Below are 19,676 nucleotides of genomic sequence, written 5' to 3'. Positions count from 1 at the left end.
CCTTGCCATGAATGAGACTGCACACATGGCATAGAGCTGGCGTGCAGTGGTGACTTGAAGAGGCTCCGCGTGGGCAGGTATGGAGGAGAGAGACAAGGAAGACCCAATGTTTCGCTCAGAGACATTCACTGGCTCTTGTGGGAATCAGAATCTCTGAGGGAGTCATCATCACCCACCATGTACTTCAGGAATTCCTGAAGGCGATTCCTTGTGTTTGAGCCTGTGATAGTCCGGAATCCCCTATCTTCAACCAGTACACATCCTAGCAAGAGATTTTATTTCACATCATTTCTTTCTGTGTACTGTTCCAACAGATATGTACTGAATGCCTATTTCAGTAGCCAGGCACTGTTCTCAGCAACGCAGGAGTGTCTGCTGTCCCGGAGCTTGCGTCGTAGGTAGAGGACAGATAAATTACTGAATGTTTATGTAGCTCCATTTGCATGTTTCTAACCTCTCTACCACAGACCAAAGGGACCAAAATGTGGCTGTTGTGTTTTAACAAAACTTTTGAGTTAAAAAAAAAAAAAAAAAAAAAAAAAAAAAAAAGTTCACATAGGATTTCCACTTATTTTGTCATTTTCACTCTGCTCTTTTTTTTTTTTTTTTTTTTTTAAGTATATGTGCTGCCGAAGCGAGCACTTCACTCTGCTCTTTACACGAACCTAAGGCAGAGTTCTGTGGGCTCCTGCAGCCGGCATCTTGGAATCCTTAAGCGGGGCCAGGTCCCTTTGTCTGGCTGTTCAGGGGACTGTGTTTTCCATTTTTTATCTGTCTTACTTCAGTCTTGACTCCTGGTTAAAGAGAGCCTGGGGGAAGGATGGCCAGAAACAAAGCACTTTCCTAGGCCGCTTCCCTCAGGCGCTGCTCACTGAAAGCCTCTCTCGTCTGCGTGCAGTGCGGACTACCCTGATCTGCGCAAGCACAACAACTGTATGGCCGAGTGCCTCACCCCAGCCATCTACGCCAAGCTCCGCAACAAGGTGACCCCCAATGGCTACACCCTGGACCAGTGTATCCAGACTGGAGTGGACAACCCAGGCCATCCCTTCATAAAGACTGTGGGCATGGTGGCTGGTGACGAGGAATCCTATGAGGTAAAACTATTCGCTGCTGATTCGAAAGTGGGGGAGACGCTCTGGGTCCCAGAGTTCTCCTCTTCTCTGTGGGTTCCTGTTCTGCCTGCCCAGGAAAGGTCCCATAAAGGGCAGCCAGCGTCAGCATAACAGCTGGAATGTTCTGGACAAGGAGGTCTGTAGCTTCCCAGGGACAAGGCTTCTTTTGCTGCCACTCTAGTATCCCACCCCTTGGAGGAATGTGTTGCATGACAGCGTGCTCAGAGACTGTCAAGGGGATGAACTGGTACAGAAAAAAAAATCTTGTAATTGGTGATGTACATTTACTAGTATAACATTGGGGAATCGTGTGTTTGTGGCTAGACTTTATTGAGGAAGGAGGATGGTCTCTGTCTTTAGTTTTGGAGTTACTGATTGCACAGCCACTGGAGTCTCGGCTATCGAGTTCACCAAGTCTCTCTGAGAAATCCCACCGTCCCAGTGTCCTCATCCCTGAGGCAGAAGCGTAGAACGGCCTGCTGCTAGTGCAGCTCAGCCACCACGCAGCCCTCTTCACAGAGCAGCCTCTCTGTCACAGCAAATTGCAGGGAGACTTCTTTGTGTCCTTCTGTTGCAGGGAGCTGAAGGCAGTCCCCTGGGAAAACAGCTATCAAGAGGAGGGAGGGCATCTTCCTAAATAAACCAGACAGGTAGCTCACTCACATACAGCACTGCACTACTCTGGGCTCCCAGAGTTTCAGACTGGAGCTGGCTCCCTGGACCTAGCATGCTTCCCCACCCCTGGCCTGCCCACTTCCCATAGTTCCCAAATGTGGCAGGAACCCTATTAGGACTTCTCTTAATGTTATTTTCTTAAAGGATATATCTGAAGTTTTTATTAAAAAAAAAAAAAAAAAAAAGAAAGAAAGAAAAAAAGATTTGGCACCAGATAGTTTGGGCTGGGGATGGACTTCATAGGGTGAGCGCTCCCAGATTTTCCCTGACTTTTGCTTGTAGTGCAGCTAGCTTTCCATGAATTTATTACGTTGCTTACACTCTAGAAACTGATCATCCCTTTGGACCACAAAACTGCTTGTGTCAGCTTCTTTGATCTCACAGAGGCAAGAACTTGAGGAAAACCCTCAAATTTTAAACACAAGATTTTCTTGCTTAGTCTCATGGCAGTGAGTTTGGCAGAATCACTGGGAGGTGGTATAAGCCTATTATTATTATTGATAACCATCAATCCACTCACGCCCATTTCCTGCATGGTAGCCCTGAGAATTACAAAGGAGGGCATCAACTTTGGCCCTGAAGGTAGAAAGGGGTAAATGAAAGGAATGACCTTGCAATAGATGAACAAATTAAAGAGGAAACAGGTGCATCTTCCCTCCTGCAGGTGTTTGCTGACCTTTTTGATCCTGTCATCAAACTAAGGCACAATGGCTATGACCCCAGGGTGATGAAGCACCCCACAGATCTGGATGCATCCAAGGTAGGTTGCAGCCCTCTGTGTACTTTGCCGGGAAGCTGGCCTGCCAGAGCCTGAAGTGAGGAGCACCTGACAGGAGGGTGGTGTTGATCACTGAGAATTGTAAGCCTTTCCTAAAGGGTTTTTTTGTTTTGTTTTGTTTTGTTTTGTTTTAAATCCCAAAGCTAGTGCGGTAAAGGATTCCAGATGGCATTGCATAAAGTAGCTCTGCCCCTTGTGTATAAGGCTCCGCTCCCATAATTCCAAAATGTGCTCAGCATGTCCTGCACCGTGCCTGAGGGCCCCCTGTAGGGGACCCTGAAGGTCAGAGGGTTGGAACCCACAGTGGTTGTGGCAGGACGGTAGTCCGCAGCTGGCTGTGGTAACCCTGCGCTCTGCTTGGCAGATCACACAGGGGCAGTTTGATGAGCGCTACGTGCTGTCATCTCGGGTGCGTACAGGCCGCAGCATCCGCGGGCTGAGTCTGCCACCTGCCTGCACCCGGGCTGAGCGGAGGGAGGTAGAGAATGTGGCCATCACAGCCCTGGAGGGCCTCAAAGGGGACCTGGCAGGCCGCTACTACAAGCTGTCTGAGATGACGGAGCAGGACCAGCAACGGCTCATAGACGTGAGTGGCCCTTGAACCACCTGGCCCTGCCTGGGGTGGGGATGCACCCTGAGCTCTAGTTGGTACAGTGAGGCCTCACAGGAAGCCAGCTGGGACTTCATCTTGTTTAGTATAAGGAAGGAAGAGAAGGCCTTAAAACTGGAGATCAAGGGGCCCCTGGGTGGCTCAGTGGGTCGAGCATCTGACTTCTGCTCAGGTCATGATCTCATGGTTCATGGGCTCAAGCCTTGAGCTGGGCTTTGTGCTGACAGCTCAGAGCCTGGAGGCTGCTTCAGGTTCTATGTCTCCCTCTCTCTCTGCCCCTCCCCTGTACCCGCTTTGTCTCTCTCCCCCCAAAATAAACAGACATTAAAAAAAATAAAAAATAAACTGGAGACAAAGCCACAAAAGTAGTCTGTGGTTACAATCTGCAGAGAAAACTCCAATAAGGAATGGTGGGTTGGGGAGCCATGGGTGGGGGTTAATAGAGGATCGCCTTGCTTGTTGATAAATAGGAACAATTAAGTGTGGAAATCCTGTGTGTACCTGGAGGATGGTCTCCATTGACACACCCAAATAAAGTCCTGGAAAGTAAGAAAATCTGGAAAGGAAATTAGCCCTGACTCCCATTGGAGCCAGCTCTGAGATTCCTGCCACCTCCATGAGTCCTCTAAAGCTTCACTCTAACACTGGGGAAGACAAAACCCAAGTCCTTATTTTCCCTTATTTTTTTTTAGCACAGCTGAAAAAGGATGGCAATTTCAAAAGTAACTTTTTTTAAAGTCTATTTATTGAGTGAGTGCGGCAGGGGGGACATGAGCCAGGGAGGTGCAGAGAGAGGGAGAGAGAGAGAATCCCAAGCGGACAGTGCAGAGCCTGATGCAGGGTTCAATCCCATGAATCATGAGATGATGACCTGAGCCAAAATCAAGAGTCAGACACTCAACTAGACCGAGCCATCCAGGTGCCCTTCAAGAGTAACTTTTAATTAAACTCTAAGGAAAAGCAGAAACCAGTATCTGCCATTTCAGGACATGCAATGCCACAAAATAAGTCCCACCGCCAAACCAGATGAACTAGCGTGCTTGTCTCTACAGACCACAGTCTCTTGGTCTCTGTAGCCATCAGGCCAACCCTCTGCTTGCTCTGTTAAGACAAGCCCAACTCTGCCTCAAGTAGCCACTTGAGGTTTCCAGCATCAGGTCACCAAGCCTGTTCTAATGTCTCCTACCCCTTTCACTCACAGATTATAAAGGGATTTCCCTCTCCATATTGTCTTTATTTCTTACTTCAATGTAATCATATTTGAATATTCATGTTCTTACTGTATACACACACTAAGAAAAATGCCAGTCTCTTGACACTGATTTTGATATGAAGAGTAGTATACTGTTGTTAAAGGCACAAACTTGGAAGTCCTACAGGTCAAGTTTGAATCTAGGCTCTGTCACTTCCTAGCTGCCTAATAGTAGGTAGGTTGTTTTTTTACTCTGAATCAGTTTTCCTCACTCATAAAATGATTATACTTGCCTCATAGTGTTGTGAGGATTGAAGAAAATTAAAAGCATATTAATTAATATGCAAGCACAGACTTGCACATAGTGACCACTAAATCAATGATACCTATTTTTATTTACAAATTATTTTACATCTCTAATACTTTGTAGTAGAAGGAATGACAATAAAAGAACCAGGAATGCCAGACACATAGAGAGAATGGTGGCTGTGGGTAACAGACTTTTCAAGATAGTGTCCCTCACTCATGGCCTACTCTGTCAGGGCATAGCATTGGTGCTGGTGGGTAAACATAATCTATAGTGATTAAGTATTTCTGTCTGGGCTAAGCTAACGGTTTTCGGCCTTAGCTGTACACTAGAACCATCTGACGAGCTTTTAAAAATCCCACTGTTCAGGCCGCACCCCATAACAATTAAGACAGTCTCTGGGGGAGGGCAGGAACTGGGTATTAGTATTTTTTACAAAGCACCCAGATTATTCCAGTGGACAGCCAAGCCTGAGAACCACTGCCTGACAGACCTCAACCAAGTTGAAATTTGGCCGCGTAGCACTTGTCCTTGTGTCTGATCTCATCCATTTCTCCTTTCTGCTTTGTCCCTTTTGGCCTGCAGGACCACTTTCTATTTGATAAGCCAGTATCCCCTTTATTAACATGTGCTGGGATGGCCCGTGACTGGCCAGATGCCAGGGGAATCTGGTATGGACATAGCATTTTCACATTTGCAATGTGTGCAGAGGATTTCCTTCAGATCACCTGCTTGTCCTAACCTGCAGTTGACAGCATGCCTGGCTTGAGCTAAATGAAGAGAGTCTTTAGAAATTGTGTCTCTGTATAATACCAAAGTATTGTAATGTTTCTAACATGTGTAAGAATGTATGCTGGTTTATATGAATTATGCATGAGAAAAAGACTATTTTTAAGAAAAATTAGCTTCCTATTATTTGACCTCACAGAGAATCTGTTTCATGACATTAAAACAAAAGAGCAGAAAATGAAATATATTGAGGATTTAAGCAAAACCCTACAAGGAAGAATGGATATCGAGTATACACGTATTTTATCTTGGCCAACAGTCCTCAGTCCACTTTGATTCCTGTACTTTGGTAGGTTGTTATGATACTACCCAAAGGAGCGAAGTGTTCATGAGCACTTGCTCAGTGTGTGGGGACAGTAAGAATCTATGCAGCAAACATATGTGAAATCTTCTATACCCCAAACATCTTGGGCTGTAGATAAAAAAAAAAAAAATTAAGCAGCACAAGATTTTGGTTGAACTTATTAGGAGAATTAGTGTCAAAACCAAACGTTATTCATATTTGAATTATTGTCATCCATTATAATCTTGTTGGGCAAAAATATATCTTTAAGGGTTAGAGTTGGTCTTATTCTTCATTATGTCAAGGTAACATCATTTTGTACTACTTGTTCAGGCACAGTGGAAGAATTAGGGCCTTCTAGGAAATGAGGAAGGTGAAATGAAGCAATCAAGCTACAGAAGTAAAGGGAATTTTCATGTGTTGAAACAAATGTAGTTAATGTGCAACACCATATTTCTCTCTTCATTAGGCATAATTATGACAAGACATTTCTCATCTGGATTAATGAGGAAGACCATACCAGGGTAATCTCTATGGAAAAAGGAGGCAATATGAAAAGAGTATTTGAACGATTCTGTCGTGGACTAAAAGAAGTAAGATGTTATCAGAGATTTCTGAATATTCATTAAAATAAAATCACATTTTCATTCTTGAAAGAAGACACTATGATGAATTCCAAAATGGGGCTAATATTTTCTAGGAATTATGGCACTCTTTGGGGGTAGGATTACCGGCTAGTGCTTCAAAAAATAGGTGACTGTTTTTTTGTTACTAGTAAGTTCCTATGCTTCCCTCCCCAGTCCAGCATGTTTTAGGGAAAAGTCTGTGGATCTTAATTATTTTCCAATTTCTTTAACAGTGTTCTTGTCTATTCTAAGCATAGAGACAGTATAGGATGTAACTATGTTCATAAGTAAACTGACCACAACCTTACCTGCTGAGAAATCCTATATTCTCCTATTCTCACATGAAAAATAGTAACAGCAACTGACATTTATTGAATATTTAGTTTGTGCTAGATACTGTATTCAATGCTTTACATGGTCATCTAATTTAATTCGATTGGACCATTTTAATATTTTAATATTTTAAATAGTATTTAAATACTATTAATATTTTAATACTATTTTAATAATAGTAATATCATTTTCTATTAAGGAAGTAATACAAATTTACGTAAATTTCATTCATGGCAAACATACAGTACACAAGTCTCTTCCTGGTGTTTGGGATGTAGTGAGTAGATGGATATTTAAGAGTTCCATTTGTTCATTGTTGTAGGTAGAACGCCTAATCCAAGAGCGAGGCTGGGAATTCATGTGGAATGAGCGACTGGGCTACATCCTGACCTGCCCTTCAAACCTTGGCACAGGATTACGGGCTGGTGTCCATGTTAGGATCCCCAAGCTCAGCAAGGTAATGTCATGTAGCCAATAGCCCTGTTGTGTTCCGTCAGGATAAGCTCAGGCATGCCTTCTTTGTGGAGGAAGAAATGGTCACTGATCATTCCTTAACCGTTACTTTCTGCACCTACAATAGAAAATAACAACAAAAGGTTAAGTTTACTTCAAAAGACACTTGTATCAGTTAGGACCAAAGGTTAAATGCTGTAAGAAAGAGATGTGGCTTCAAGAACACAGAGTTTAAATTCTCCTTCATGTTACAAGTCAGGATGGGCAGGCAGGCTGCTCTGCCCAGCCCCTTGGAGTTCCTTCCATCTCTGTCTCTCCTGGTATAGGGGTTTTCACACTTGACCCTGCAGACTCAAGGCTGGAGACTTGTAAAAACAGATAGCTTGGCTCACATGCAATATTTGCATTTTTAATAAGTTTCCAGGTGATGCTATGCTGCTGGTCAGGGAACAGTACCTTGAGGACCACTGTCTTAGTGTCCCCTTTGCATGGTCACAGTCAGGCTCATGTTCCAGCTTGTGCAAAGGGGAGAGAGGATGTGTGTCCATGTAAAGATTTAAAGTCTAGGCCTAGAAGTGTGCACATCACTTGTGTTCATTCCGCTAGTAAGAACTTAGCTAGTGGTTATTTCCTCAGCTCCATGTGTGTATTAGTAAGAAAAAGGATTCTGGTAGGCAAATACTACTAGCAAAACACATACTTTAAAACAATTTAAGAAAATGAGCTTCGTACCAAAAACAGAATGAAAATTATTCCAGTGTTAAGAAAGTTATTTGATGTGATTTAACTTCATGATTTTAATTATACAGTGAAAACTATTATACAGATGAATAATCAACTCACCAAAGCTGGCATCCAAATGTCAGAAGTGATACAGAAGTTAGTAACAGCTCTGCTACCTTCTGCGTGACTTTGATTAAGTTAATTCCTTTGAGCCTTGGTTTCCTCATCTGTGAAATGAGAATTAAAGCAATACCTACTTCATGGTATAAAGGTTTTAGCATAGTGGCCTGGCAATAGTAAGTATGAGCTTAATAAATACTGTTACTGTCTCTTACAGTACATCTTTTCTAAATGAATGTGCCAATGCTGGTGAATCTGTTGTGCTTCTTATGACACTCAGTATTGTCCCCTGTCCCAGGATCCACGCTTTTCCAAGATCCTGGAAAACCTAAGGCTCCAGAAACGTGGCACAGGTGGTGTGGACACGGCAGCAGTGGCAGATGTTTATGATATTTCCAACATAGATCGAATTGGTCGATCAGAGGTAACTAACATCTCTCTCACTTTCCAAACACAAGCTAAAAGTATTAGCCCAAGAGAAAAAGGGAATAGAGAAGTAGCCTAAAGAGCCTCGCCTTATTCACTAAAGGGCCTTGTCCTGAGTCCTGTTAGTGTTTCATTCCATAGTACCGTTCCTACATGGGAAGTAACTGCATAAAGGTAAGCACAGCATAAGCTGAGAATGTATAGGCGAGTAAAGGAGTTCACGGTGGGACTGTTGTCAGTCCCTCACCCGAGAGGTATTCCAGCAATCTTTCAGCATTAGGAGCTCAGTTATGCAAAAGGATGGTGGTATTTTATCACTGTCATATCACGGAACATGTATACTCTCTGAGGGTGGTAAAATAGTGGAATTTTCTTTTGATTCTGAACTTACTTTGGTGAAGGCCACATGCTGCATTTTTATATCCTTGATAGTTTCTAAAATTTTATTTTTGGGGGCTAAAGATGGCAAATAATGTATACACTAGGTACATACAAGATTGTGCTCATAAAGTAAGATTCTGTGTATACATAGGATGAACAGCATTCATAAACTGTAGGTAGGCCGGGAGTGATACAGGAGACGAAGCATAAAGAACACACTTAGATAACATGCAGCTAAATCCTGATCCCCGTAAGTCATACCAATTTATCTGGATATAGTCCTATTGAACGTATTATGCCCATTATTAATTTAAAAGTCTCTTCCTCTTATAACATACAAATCTTAATAACTTATTGGCTGGTTATTAAATCTTTGCATTATTGATGCTCTTTCTTCTTCCTTGCCAGCTTTCAAATATTTCATTGCCTATTGGTATCCCTACCAAAAAACTGAGAAAAGGGAAGGAGGAAACACTCAAAACAAATCACCTTATGTGCTCCCACTCTGGTAAAGTACTTGAGGAAGAAGGAGCTATAAATAAATACAGCTTCTGAAATTTACTGAGTAATGTATAGTGTAGTGAATAAAGAAGATCTGGAGCCTAGGCCTATCTGCTTCTAATATTAACTAGATTTTTATTACTGGAAAGCAAGGCAGTCACCACCTAGAAACATTTTTTTAAGTCTATAAGTTAATAGGTGACCATTATAAAAGCTAGAAAAATGCCAAAAACATTTTAAAATAACACTACTTATTTAACTTAACACTAAGAAAACCATTGTGAACATTATTCTGTATTGTCTTCCATTTTTTAAATGATGGTTTTATGTAAAATTTATTTTTTGTATACTTTTATTCATATGAACAAATTTATTCATGAGTTTACAGCTGTTATTTAGGAAAACCGTGATTCTCCTTAATGTATCAGGTAAATCACCTTGCTCCAGATGAGTCTGGACCTCATTTTTCTTTTGCTGCATCCATTGAACTTCACTTTTTTCCTGAGTACTGTGGAATCTGGTCATTTTGGGTTTTTTATTATTATTGAAGTATAGTTAACACACAATGTTGCATTAGTTTCAGGTGTACATCTTATTTGACAACTCCTTGTGCTATGCTATCCTCACCACAAATGTAGATATCATCTGTCAGCATAAAGTGCTATTATAATAACACTATATTCTCTTTCATCCTGTCACTTACTCATTCTATAATTGGAAGCCTATACCTCCCACTTCCCTTCACCCATTTTGCCTCTGGCAACCACTAGTCCTCTGTATTTATGGGCCTATTTCTGGTGTGTGTGTGTGTGTGTGTGTGTGATTTTAGATTACACATATAAGTAAAATGATATATTTGTCTTCCTCTGATTTTTTCACTTATAATGCCCTCTAGGTCCATCCATATTGTCACAGATGGCAAGATCTCAGTCTTTTTTATGGCTGAGTAATATTCTATTGTATGTATGTGCGTATGTATATATACATATATCACATCTTTCTCTGTTCATCTATCAATGGACACTTAGGTTGCCTCCATATCTTGGCTATTGTAAATAATCCTGCAAAAAATGTAGGGGTGGATATAATTTTTCAAATTAGTGTTTTTTGTTTGGGTAAATACCAGTAATGGAATTACTGGATCATATGGTGTTTCTATTTTTTTTAATGATTATTTTTGAGAGAGAAAGAACGCAAGTGGGGGAGAGGTGAGAGAGAGAGAGAGAGAGAGAGAGAGACAGACAGACAGACAGACAGGGTCTGAAGCAGGCCCTGCACTGTCAGTGCAAAGCCTGACAGCAGCTTGAACCCATGAACTGTGAGATCATCACCTGAGCTGAAGTCAGATGCTCAACCGAGGTGCCCCTGGTGTTTTTTTTTCTCTTCTTTTCTTTTTTTAAATGTTTATTTATTTTTGAGACAGAGAGAGACAGAGCATGAATGGGGGAGGGGCAGAGAGAGAGGGAGACACAGAATCGGAAGCAGGCTCCAGGCTCTGAGCTGTCAGCACAGAGCCTGACGTGGGGCTCGAACTCAAGGACCATGAGATTGTGACCTGAGCCGAAGTCGGATGCTTAACCCACTGAGCCACCCAGGCGCCCGTCTTCTTTTTTCTTTTCTTTTCTTTTCTTTTCTTTTCTTTTCTTTTCTTTTCTTTTCTTTTCTTTTCTTTTCTTTCCTTCCTTCCTTCCTTCCTTCCTTCCGTGTGTGTCTGTGTGTGTGTGTATTTCCATTTTTAATGTTATAAGGAACCTCCAAACTATTTTCTACAGTGGCTGCACCAGTTTACATTGCCACCAACAGTGCATGAGGGCTTCTTTTCCTCTGAAATCCTCAACAACATTTGTCATTTCTTGTCTTCATGATGCTGGCTATTCTGACAGATATACCGTATGATTGTGTCGTTTTGGTTTCCATTTGCATTTCCCTGCTACTTGTGATGTGGAGCATCTTTTCATGTGTCTGGTTGCCACCTGTATGTCATGCTGGGGAAAATGTCTATTCAGGTGCTCTGCCCATCTTTTAATCTGATTTGTTGTTTCATTATTTTAGCATAGTCTCAGAGATTTGTTACTGCTTTTGTTTTATCTGCCAGAGGAGACCTATCCATGGATCTATTGCTGAGGCCAGTGTCCAAGGATTTACTGCTTAGGTTTTCTCTTAGGAGTTTTATGGTTCCATCCGTCACATTTGGGTCTTTAATCCATCTTGAGTTTATCTTTGCATATGGTGTAATAAAGTGGTACAGTTTCATTCTTTTGCATCCAGCAAATTTCTCCAGCACCATTTATTGACGATCTTTCCCCGTTGTATACTCTTGTCTCCTTTGTCTTTAGATTTATTGTAGTAAATCTAGTAGTTATATATAAAATTTATTGTCAAATTGGTTTCCACACAACACCCAGTGTTCATCCCAACAGGTGCCCTCCTCAGTGCCCATCACCCACTTTCCCTTCTCCCCCACTCCCCATCAACCCTCAGTTCTCAGTTTTTAAGAGTCTCTTACGGTTTGCCTCCTTCCCTCTCTGTAACTTTTTTTTTCCCCCTTCCTCTCCCCCATGGTCTTCTGTTGAGTTTCTCAGGATCCACATATGAGTGAAAACATATGGTATCTGTGTTTCTCTGCCTGACTTATTTCACTTAGCATAATACCCTCCAGGTCCATCCATGTTGCTGCAAATGGCCAGATTTCATTCTTTCTCACTGCCAAGTACTATTTCATTGTATATATAAACCACATCTTTATCCATCCATCAGATGATGGACATTTAGGCTCTTTCCATCATTTGGCTATTGTTGAGAGTGCTGCTATAAACATTGGGGTACAAGTGCCCCTATGCATCAGTACTCCTGTATCCCTTGGGTAAATTCCTAGCAGTGCTACTGCTGGGTCATAGGGTAGATCTATTTTTAATTTTTTGAGGAACCTCCACAGTTTTCCAGAGCAGCTGCACCAGTTTGCATTCCCATCAACAGTGCAAGAGGGTTCCCGTTTCTCCACATCCTCTTCATTTCTGAGCACTTTGTCTTGTTCCATGAATCTATGTGTCTCTTTTTATGCTGGCACCATACTGTTATGATGACTATAGCCTTGCAGTACATCTTGAAATTTGCAATTGTGATACCTGCAGCTTTGTTCTTCTCTCTCAAGGCTGCCTTGGCTGTTCAAGGTCTTTTTTGCCTTCATGGAAATTTGCAGATTATTTATTCTCGTTTAGTGGGAAATTCTAGTGGTGCTTTGGTAGGGATTCCATTGATCTATATACAGTGTGATTTGGGCAGTATGGAAATTCCAATGATATTCATTCTTCCAGTCCATGTGCATGGCATACCTTTCCTTTTGTGTAATCTTCAAATTTCATCAGTGTCTTCTAGTTTGCAGAGGATAGGTCTTTCACCTCCTTGGTTAGATTTATTCCTAGATATTATATTCTTTTTGGTGCAATTTTAAGTGGCATTGTTCTCTTAATTTCTTTCTGCTACTTTGTTATTGTATAAAATACAAGATTTCTGTATATTAATATTATATTGGGCAACTTTACTGAATTCACTTAATCTAGTAGTTTTATGATGGAGTTTCTATGGTTTCCTATGTACAGTACTATGCCACCTGCAAGCAAGTAGTGCCAGCTTTACTTCTTCCTTACCAATTTGGATTTTTTTTTCTTGTCTGATTTCTGTGACTAGGTGCAGTACAGTATTATGTTAAATAAAAGTACTTCAAGTAGGCATCCTCGTCTTTTTCCTGATCTTTGAGGAAGAACTCTGTTTTTTCACCACTGAGTATGAAGATGATGTTTTTCTGTGGGTTTGTTATATAGGGCCTTTATTATGTTGAGGTCTGTTTTCCCTGAACTCACTTTGGTGAGTTTTTATTGTGAATGGATATGGTATTTTGTTAGATGCTTTGGTTTGCTTAGGGTGTTTATCCTCATTTTATTAATGTGTTATATACCATTATAATGTGTTATATATCAGGTTGATTTATGGATATTTATTCAATCTTGCATCCCTAGAATAAATCCCACTTGATCATGGTGAATCGTCTTTTGAATGTACTGTTGAATGTGGTTTGCTAGTATTTTGTTGAGTATCTTTGCATCTATGTTCATTAGTGATACTGGCCTGTAGGTTTCTTGTGATTTCGTCTGGTTTTGGTGTAAGGGTAATGCTGGCCTCATAGAATGTATTGTGATGGTTTTCTTCCTCTTCTGTTTTTTGGTATAGACTCTTCTTTAAATGTTTGGTAGAGTTTGCCTGTGAACCCATCTGGTCCAGGAACTTTGACAGTTTTTGGTTACCTGCTCAACTTTGTTACTAGTAATTAGTCTGTTCAAATTTTTTATTTCTTCATGGTTCACTTTTGGAAGATTATATGTTTTTAGGAATTTATGTACTTCTTCAAAGTTATCCAATTTGTTGGCATATAATTTTTCATGGTAGTTTCGTAAAATCCTTTGTATTTCTATGGTGTCAATTGTTACTTCTTTTTGATTTCTGATTTTATTTGGATCCTCTATTTTTCTTTGATGATTCTGGCTTATGATTTATCAATTTTTAAATCTTTAAGGAGGTAGTTCTTGGTTTCATTGCTTTTTAAATTTTTTTTTCTTGTTTTTAAGTCTCTTTTTCCTGCTCTGGTCTTTACGATTTTCTTCCTTCTACTCACTTTGGGTTTTGTTTGTTGTTCTTCCCTTACATATAAGGTTAGATCATTTACTTGATATTTTTTATATTACTTGAAGTTAGATTTGTATTGCTATAAACTTCCCTCTTTGGGACACAGTGAAAGCAGTCTGAGATTTTTGACCCAGAGTTTTCATTTTCACTTGTATTCATATATTTTTTAATTTCCTCAATTTCTTTGTTGAGGAACATTGGTTGTTTAATAGCATGTTGTTTAACCTGCACTTGTGTTTTTTCTAGTTTTCTTGTAACTGATTTCTAGTTTCATACTGTTGTGGTTTGAAGAGGTGCTTGATAGGATTTCAGTCTTTTTAAATTTACAGAGACTTGTTTCGTGGCCTAACGTGTTATCTATCCTAGAGAATGTTCTATGTGCACTTGAAAAGAATGTGTATTCTGGTTTTGGATGGAATGGGTCCATCTGGTCTGATATATTGTTCAAAGCCACTATTTCCTTATTGATTTTATGCCTGGATGATCTGTCCATGGATCTGAGTGGGGTGTTAAAGTCCCTTATTATTGCATTATCATCAATTTCTACATTTATGTCTGCTAATATTCACTTTATTTAGGAACGGTGATGTTTGGTGCACAAATATTTACAGTTGGTATATCCTGTTGGACTGATCCTTAGAACATTACATAATGTCCTTTGTCTTTTGTTTAGTCTTTGTTTCAAAGTCTGTTTTGTCTGATGGAAGTATCACTGCCTGGTTTTTTGTTTTGTTTTGTTTTGTTTTTTTGGCTTCCATTTATATGGAATGTCTTTTTTTTCTGCCCTTTCACTTTTATTTTGTATGTGTCTTTATGTCTGAAGGGAGTCTTGTTTTTTATCCATTCCACCACCTACTGTCCTTTAAGTGGTATAAATGCTCCAATCAAAGTAATTATTGATAGATATGTACTTACTGCCATTTTGTCAACTATTTTCTGGTAGTTTGGTAGTTCTTACCTGTTCCTTTCTTCTTCTCTTGCTCTTTCCTCAAGATTGATGACTTTCTTGTGTGTGTGTGTGTGTGTCCATCTATCTCTTACAGGTTTCTGGTTTGTGGTTACCATGAAGTTCCTATGTAACATTCTAAGTACATAGGAGACTATTAAATTGATGGCCACAGAAGTTCGAACACATTCTAAAAGAACTTGATTTATACTGCCCCCTTTGTGTTAATGTAACATAGACATAAAACATTTTATTTTGTGTATCCCCTTAGTTTTCTAAATATATAATTGATTTTGTTACTTTTTTCATAAAACTTTCATACCTGCTTTATAAGTGACTGCTCTACTGCATTTATTCCATGTTTACTTTAATTCATGACATTTTTTCCTTCCTAATTTTCTTGTAATTATGGCCTTTTACCCTTTAAGAAATCCTTTGAACATTTCTTGTAAGGCCAGTTTAGTGGTGATGAACTCCTTTAACTTTTGTTTGGGAAACACTCTCTCTTCAAATCTGAATGATAACCTTGCTGGATAAAGTATTTCTTGTTGGAGATTTTTCCTGTCATACTTTGAATATATTAATGCCATACTCTTTTGGCCTGCAAAGTTTCTGCTGAAAAATCGGTTGAAAGCCTTATGGGGTTTCCCTTATACATAACAGGTTGTATCTCTGGTTATGCATCATGCATCATGGTTGTGGTATGGACGTCCATCTTAATGGAAACTATCTATGGTTCATCTTAATGGGAACTATGGTTTCTGAACCTGGATGGCTGTTTCATTCCCCAAGCTAAGAAAGTTTTCAGCTATTATTTCTTAAAAATTTTCTGCACCTTTTTCTTTCTCTCAACCTTCTGGAACCACTATAATCCAAATGTTTCTTTGCTTGATAATGTTCAAGAGATCCTTTAACCTATCCTTATTTTTTAAAATTCTTTTTTCTTTTTGCTGTTCAGCTCTGGTGCTAGTACCCTGTCTTCCAGACTGCTTACCTGTTCTTCTGTATCCTCTAATCTGTTGATTCTACCTAATATATTTTTTATTTATTGCATTCTTCAATTCTGGTTCTTCTTTAGATTTTCTCTTTCTTGAAGTTGAGTTCATCTACCCTCCTCTCCAGTCTAGTGAGCATCTTTATGATCATTATTTTGAACTCTTGATCAGGTTGATTGGTTATCTGTTTCATTTAGTTCAGTTTTCTGAGGTTTGGAGTATATTCTTCTGTCTCCCAATTTTTTCGACTTTTTATTTCTCTGAATTGGGTGGAACAGCTACTTCTAAATTTGAAAGAATGGTCTTACGTATATTTTTTCCATATGTAGACTGTGTGTGTGCCTGGCGACTGGATGGCTGCAGCTGTGGCTGAGATGGGCTGGGGTTCCCAAGGCACTCTGTGTTGGGGCTGCCCTAGGGCTCTCCAAGCACAAAGCATACCTTCTATTTTTTTTTTTTTGCAGTTATTCAAACACCTCTTTTAAAAACAAAATTTAGTCATATATTTGTTACTATAACTATTCCATCATGAGCATTTTCTTATAATAAGTATTTAAAAACATTTTTAGTGACAGTAAAGACACTCCATTATCTTTTTAATCTGATTTTTTGATATTTTATTTGACCATATCTATACATAATTCTATAACCATATCTATACATAACGCTAATCACAACTCTGATTATTAGTTAGGATATAATTTTAAGAAAAGAATTCCTAGGTTAAAGATGAAGGGACCTTAAGACCAAAGAAGATTTGTATCAAGATGGAGTCCTCGTGGCAGTCAACGAGAGAATCATCTCATTACAAACGCTCAAAAACACCAAGATAGGTCAATGAGATAAGTAAGAAAAAAAATATGTGTTTCAATGACTAGTTTTCTGACTGAATCCTCTTTTGGGGCTCAGTTTCCTTATGCATGAAAAGGAGTGGGGAAGGGACTACAGTCAATCCTACCTAAGGTATGTTCAGCTGTAACCTTGCTGTTCATTCTTGAGTTCTTATCAAGCATTTTAATGCTGTCTGGAATTAAGTAATTGCATACTATCAGAGTTTTCATTTCTTTAAAAAAAAATTTTTTTAATGTTTATTTATTTTTGAGACAGAGACAGAGCATGAATGGGGGAGGGGCAGAGAGAGAGGGAGACACAGAAGCAGAAGCAGGCTCCAGGTTCCCAGCTGTCAGCACAAAGCCCGACGCGGGGCTCGAACTCACGGACCGTGAGATCATGACCTGAGCCAAAGTCGAAGGCTCAACTAACTGAGCCACCCAGGTGCCCCAGAGTTTGCATTTCTTTAGGAACAGTACAATTGATTAGGTAGAGGATCACAGGAAAAAGAAATTCGTAGGTAGATGTGCTTGAATTTAATAAAAACTAGTATTTGTGAATCAAAGTTCTAACTTTGTTTTAAAGCAGGAATTATAAAAAGGGGGGGTGGGCACCGATTGATTAGTCGGTTAAGGATCCAACTTCAATTCAGGTCATGATCTTACCATTTGCGAGTTTGAGCCCCACATAGGACTTGCTGCTGTCAGCGCAGAGCCTGCTTCCAGTCCTCTGTCTCCCTCTCTCTCTGCCCTTCCCCTGCTCACACACACACACACACACACACACACACTCTCAAAACAAAAATTTATAAAAACCAGGAATTTTTAAAAGTTTATCATAATATAACTTATAAACTTTCCTTTAAGAAGCAAACTTATCTTGGGGCGCCTGGGTGGCTCAGTCAGTTGAGTGTCTGACTTCGGCTCAGGTCATGATCTCACAGCTCATGAGTTCAAGCCCTGTGTAGGGTTCTGTGCTGACAACTTGGAGCCTGGAGCCTGCTTCAGATTCTGTGTCTCCCTCTCTCTCTGCCCCTAATCCACTCGCATTCTGTCTCTGTCTCTCTCAAAAATAAACATTGAAAAAATTTTTTCAAAAAAAGCAAACTTACTTGATACAGTGAAAACATGATTTAATTGCCAAACATTTGATTTTAAACAATTTTTCAGAGAGCTATCCACTGTGTAAATAATATCTGAAGTACAGATTACTGAGTGCTCAGCTTAGCGGCAGGTCTTAAGAGAGATCCAGGTCAAAGAACAAAACAAGGTGTCAGTGTAATTTTACTTTTAGATAAACTCATAGCAGAGACTGATGGGGAAAAAAGGGTTTGAGAGGCACATTAATGGTTTTCATATATTTAAAGAGTTCTCAAATGTAGTAACTCCATCTTTGAAATAATAATAAAAAAAAAAAGACTGAGTAGCCCTGTAATATCTCTGCTCTTCATCTCTGGCAATGACCATCAGATATCCCTCCTCTACAACACTTAGTAACAATTTCTTCTTTCTGATTATTACTCTCAAGTCCATCTAACATGGAATTTTTTATTTGTTCCAGTATTGTTCTTATTAATGCCTTGCATGTGTCTTCTATGCAAATTAATCATTTGTCTTTTTCACTATCAAAGGTTGAGCTTGTTCAGATAGTCATCGATGGAGTCAACTATCTGGTGGATTGTGAAAAGAAGTTGGAGAGAGGCCAAGATATTAAGGTCCCACCGCCTCTGCCTCAGTTTGGCAGAAAGTGAACTTTCTCTTTTCCAAACTGTAAATAATCTGTCTGCTGGTATGACAGACATGAAGATATTTTACTCTGAGAGTTTTTATAGACTTGCAAAAATGTAACACTGTATGTCCTATCTTTACAATAAAACTCTCCTTAATATGTTTAGTTTCCCCGATTTTTTAAAATCCTAAGAAAGGCAAATGCATGAAATTACAAGTAGCAGCAGGCAAAAGTGTTTTAAGTCACTGATAAAACATATTTCTTTTTTTTTTTTAATTTTTTTTTTTAACATTTATTTATTTTTGAGACAGAGAGAGACAGAGCATGAACGGGGGAGGGGCAGAGAGAGAGGGATTCACAGAAGCAGGCTCTAGGCTCTGGGCCATTAGCCCAGAGCCTGATGCGGGGCTCGAACTCACGGACCGCAAGATCGTGACCTGAGCTGAAGTCGGACGCTCAACCGACTGAGCCACCCAGGCGCCCCTGATAAAACATATTTCTAAGACCACTTACACACCAAGCTAAAAACCCTCCATTCATCTAGATGCTACAATATCAGCACTGTAACAAAACTTTATGGACAACATTGGTAGATTAATTCCTCATTTCCCAATCATGTTTCTGGCAACTAGAACAAGAAGAAATTCATTTTCTTGAGAGTGTGGAAATAATTATAACTACACAAATGAAGACAAACAGAGGTTACTTAGGGATGGCTACAGAAAAGGAGTCAGCCACGACCACTAAGTTGCTGACAAATTCAAGATAAGCATATAAAAGCATTCTGGTGACAAATATGGGAAAGTTTCAGATATACCCTGATTGGGGTTGTAGGCACTGGAGAAACTGAAGGCAGAATACATGGAAATGGGGTATCCAACAGAACTGGTTTGAAAAGCATATATGGCTTCCTTTGGTTGGTCCTGAGGTGGAAGAAGGGTAAAAATATTAGGGAAGATTGAGGTCACCAAATCCAAATTGAGGATTATTCCCTAAGCCTGAATGGCCTCATTTCAAATCTTGTTATGCTTTTACATTCATGAAGTGATGTCAGAAACATGAAGTGGCATGACAGAAGAGTTGAGAACTTGGTAGCAAGTTAAGAAATTGTACCACAACATTAAAAATTGTTAACTTCAATGACAGGAATGAGATCAAATTCTACATTCTGTAGGTGACACTGC

At 39.8% G+C, this 19,676-nt stretch overlaps 1 protein-coding gene and 1 long non-coding RNA gene across 2 annotated transcripts in view; one reads left to right on the top strand and one right to left on the bottom strand.

Moving 5' to 3' along the window:
• Positions 1-18,651, top strand: part of CKMT2 (creatine kinase, mitochondrial 2) — a 36,575-nt gene extending 17,924 nt beyond the window's left edge. Inside the window, exons 3-10 of the mRNA XM_060635441.3 lie at positions 899-1,097; positions 2,455-2,550; positions 2,933-3,154; positions 5,263-5,348; positions 6,219-6,342; positions 7,031-7,165; positions 8,303-8,428; positions 18,395-18,651. Coding sequence (XP_060491424.1) covers positions 899-1,097; positions 2,455-2,550; positions 2,933-3,154; positions 5,263-5,348; positions 6,219-6,342; positions 7,031-7,165; positions 8,303-8,428; positions 18,395-18,514 — 1,108 coding nt within the window. The 3' untranslated portion in view covers positions 18,515-18,651. The remainder of the gene's footprint in view (positions 1-898; positions 1,098-2,454; positions 2,551-2,932; positions 3,155-5,262; positions 5,349-6,218; positions 6,343-7,030; positions 7,166-8,302; positions 8,429-18,394) is intronic.
• The window catches only part of LOC132681213 (uncharacterized), a 36,994-nt gene continuing 24,176 nt past the window's right edge, over positions 6,859-19,676 (bottom strand). Inside the window, exon 3 of the long non-coding RNA XR_009610946.3 lies at positions 6,859-7,279. This is a non-coding gene — a long non-coding RNA (uncharacterized LOC132681213). The remainder of the gene's footprint in view (positions 7,280-19,676) is intronic.

This window comes from Panthera onca, chromosome A1 (genome assembly GCF_046562875.1).
Source record: "Panthera onca isolate mPanOnc1 chromosome A1, mPanOnc1 haplotype 2, whole genome shotgun sequence".
NCBI classification, from domain to species: domain Eukaryota; kingdom Metazoa; phylum Chordata; class Mammalia; order Carnivora; family Felidae; genus Panthera; species Panthera onca.
Note: the sequence above shows the minus strand (reverse complement) of the source record. Positions and strands in the feature narration are given on the sequence as shown.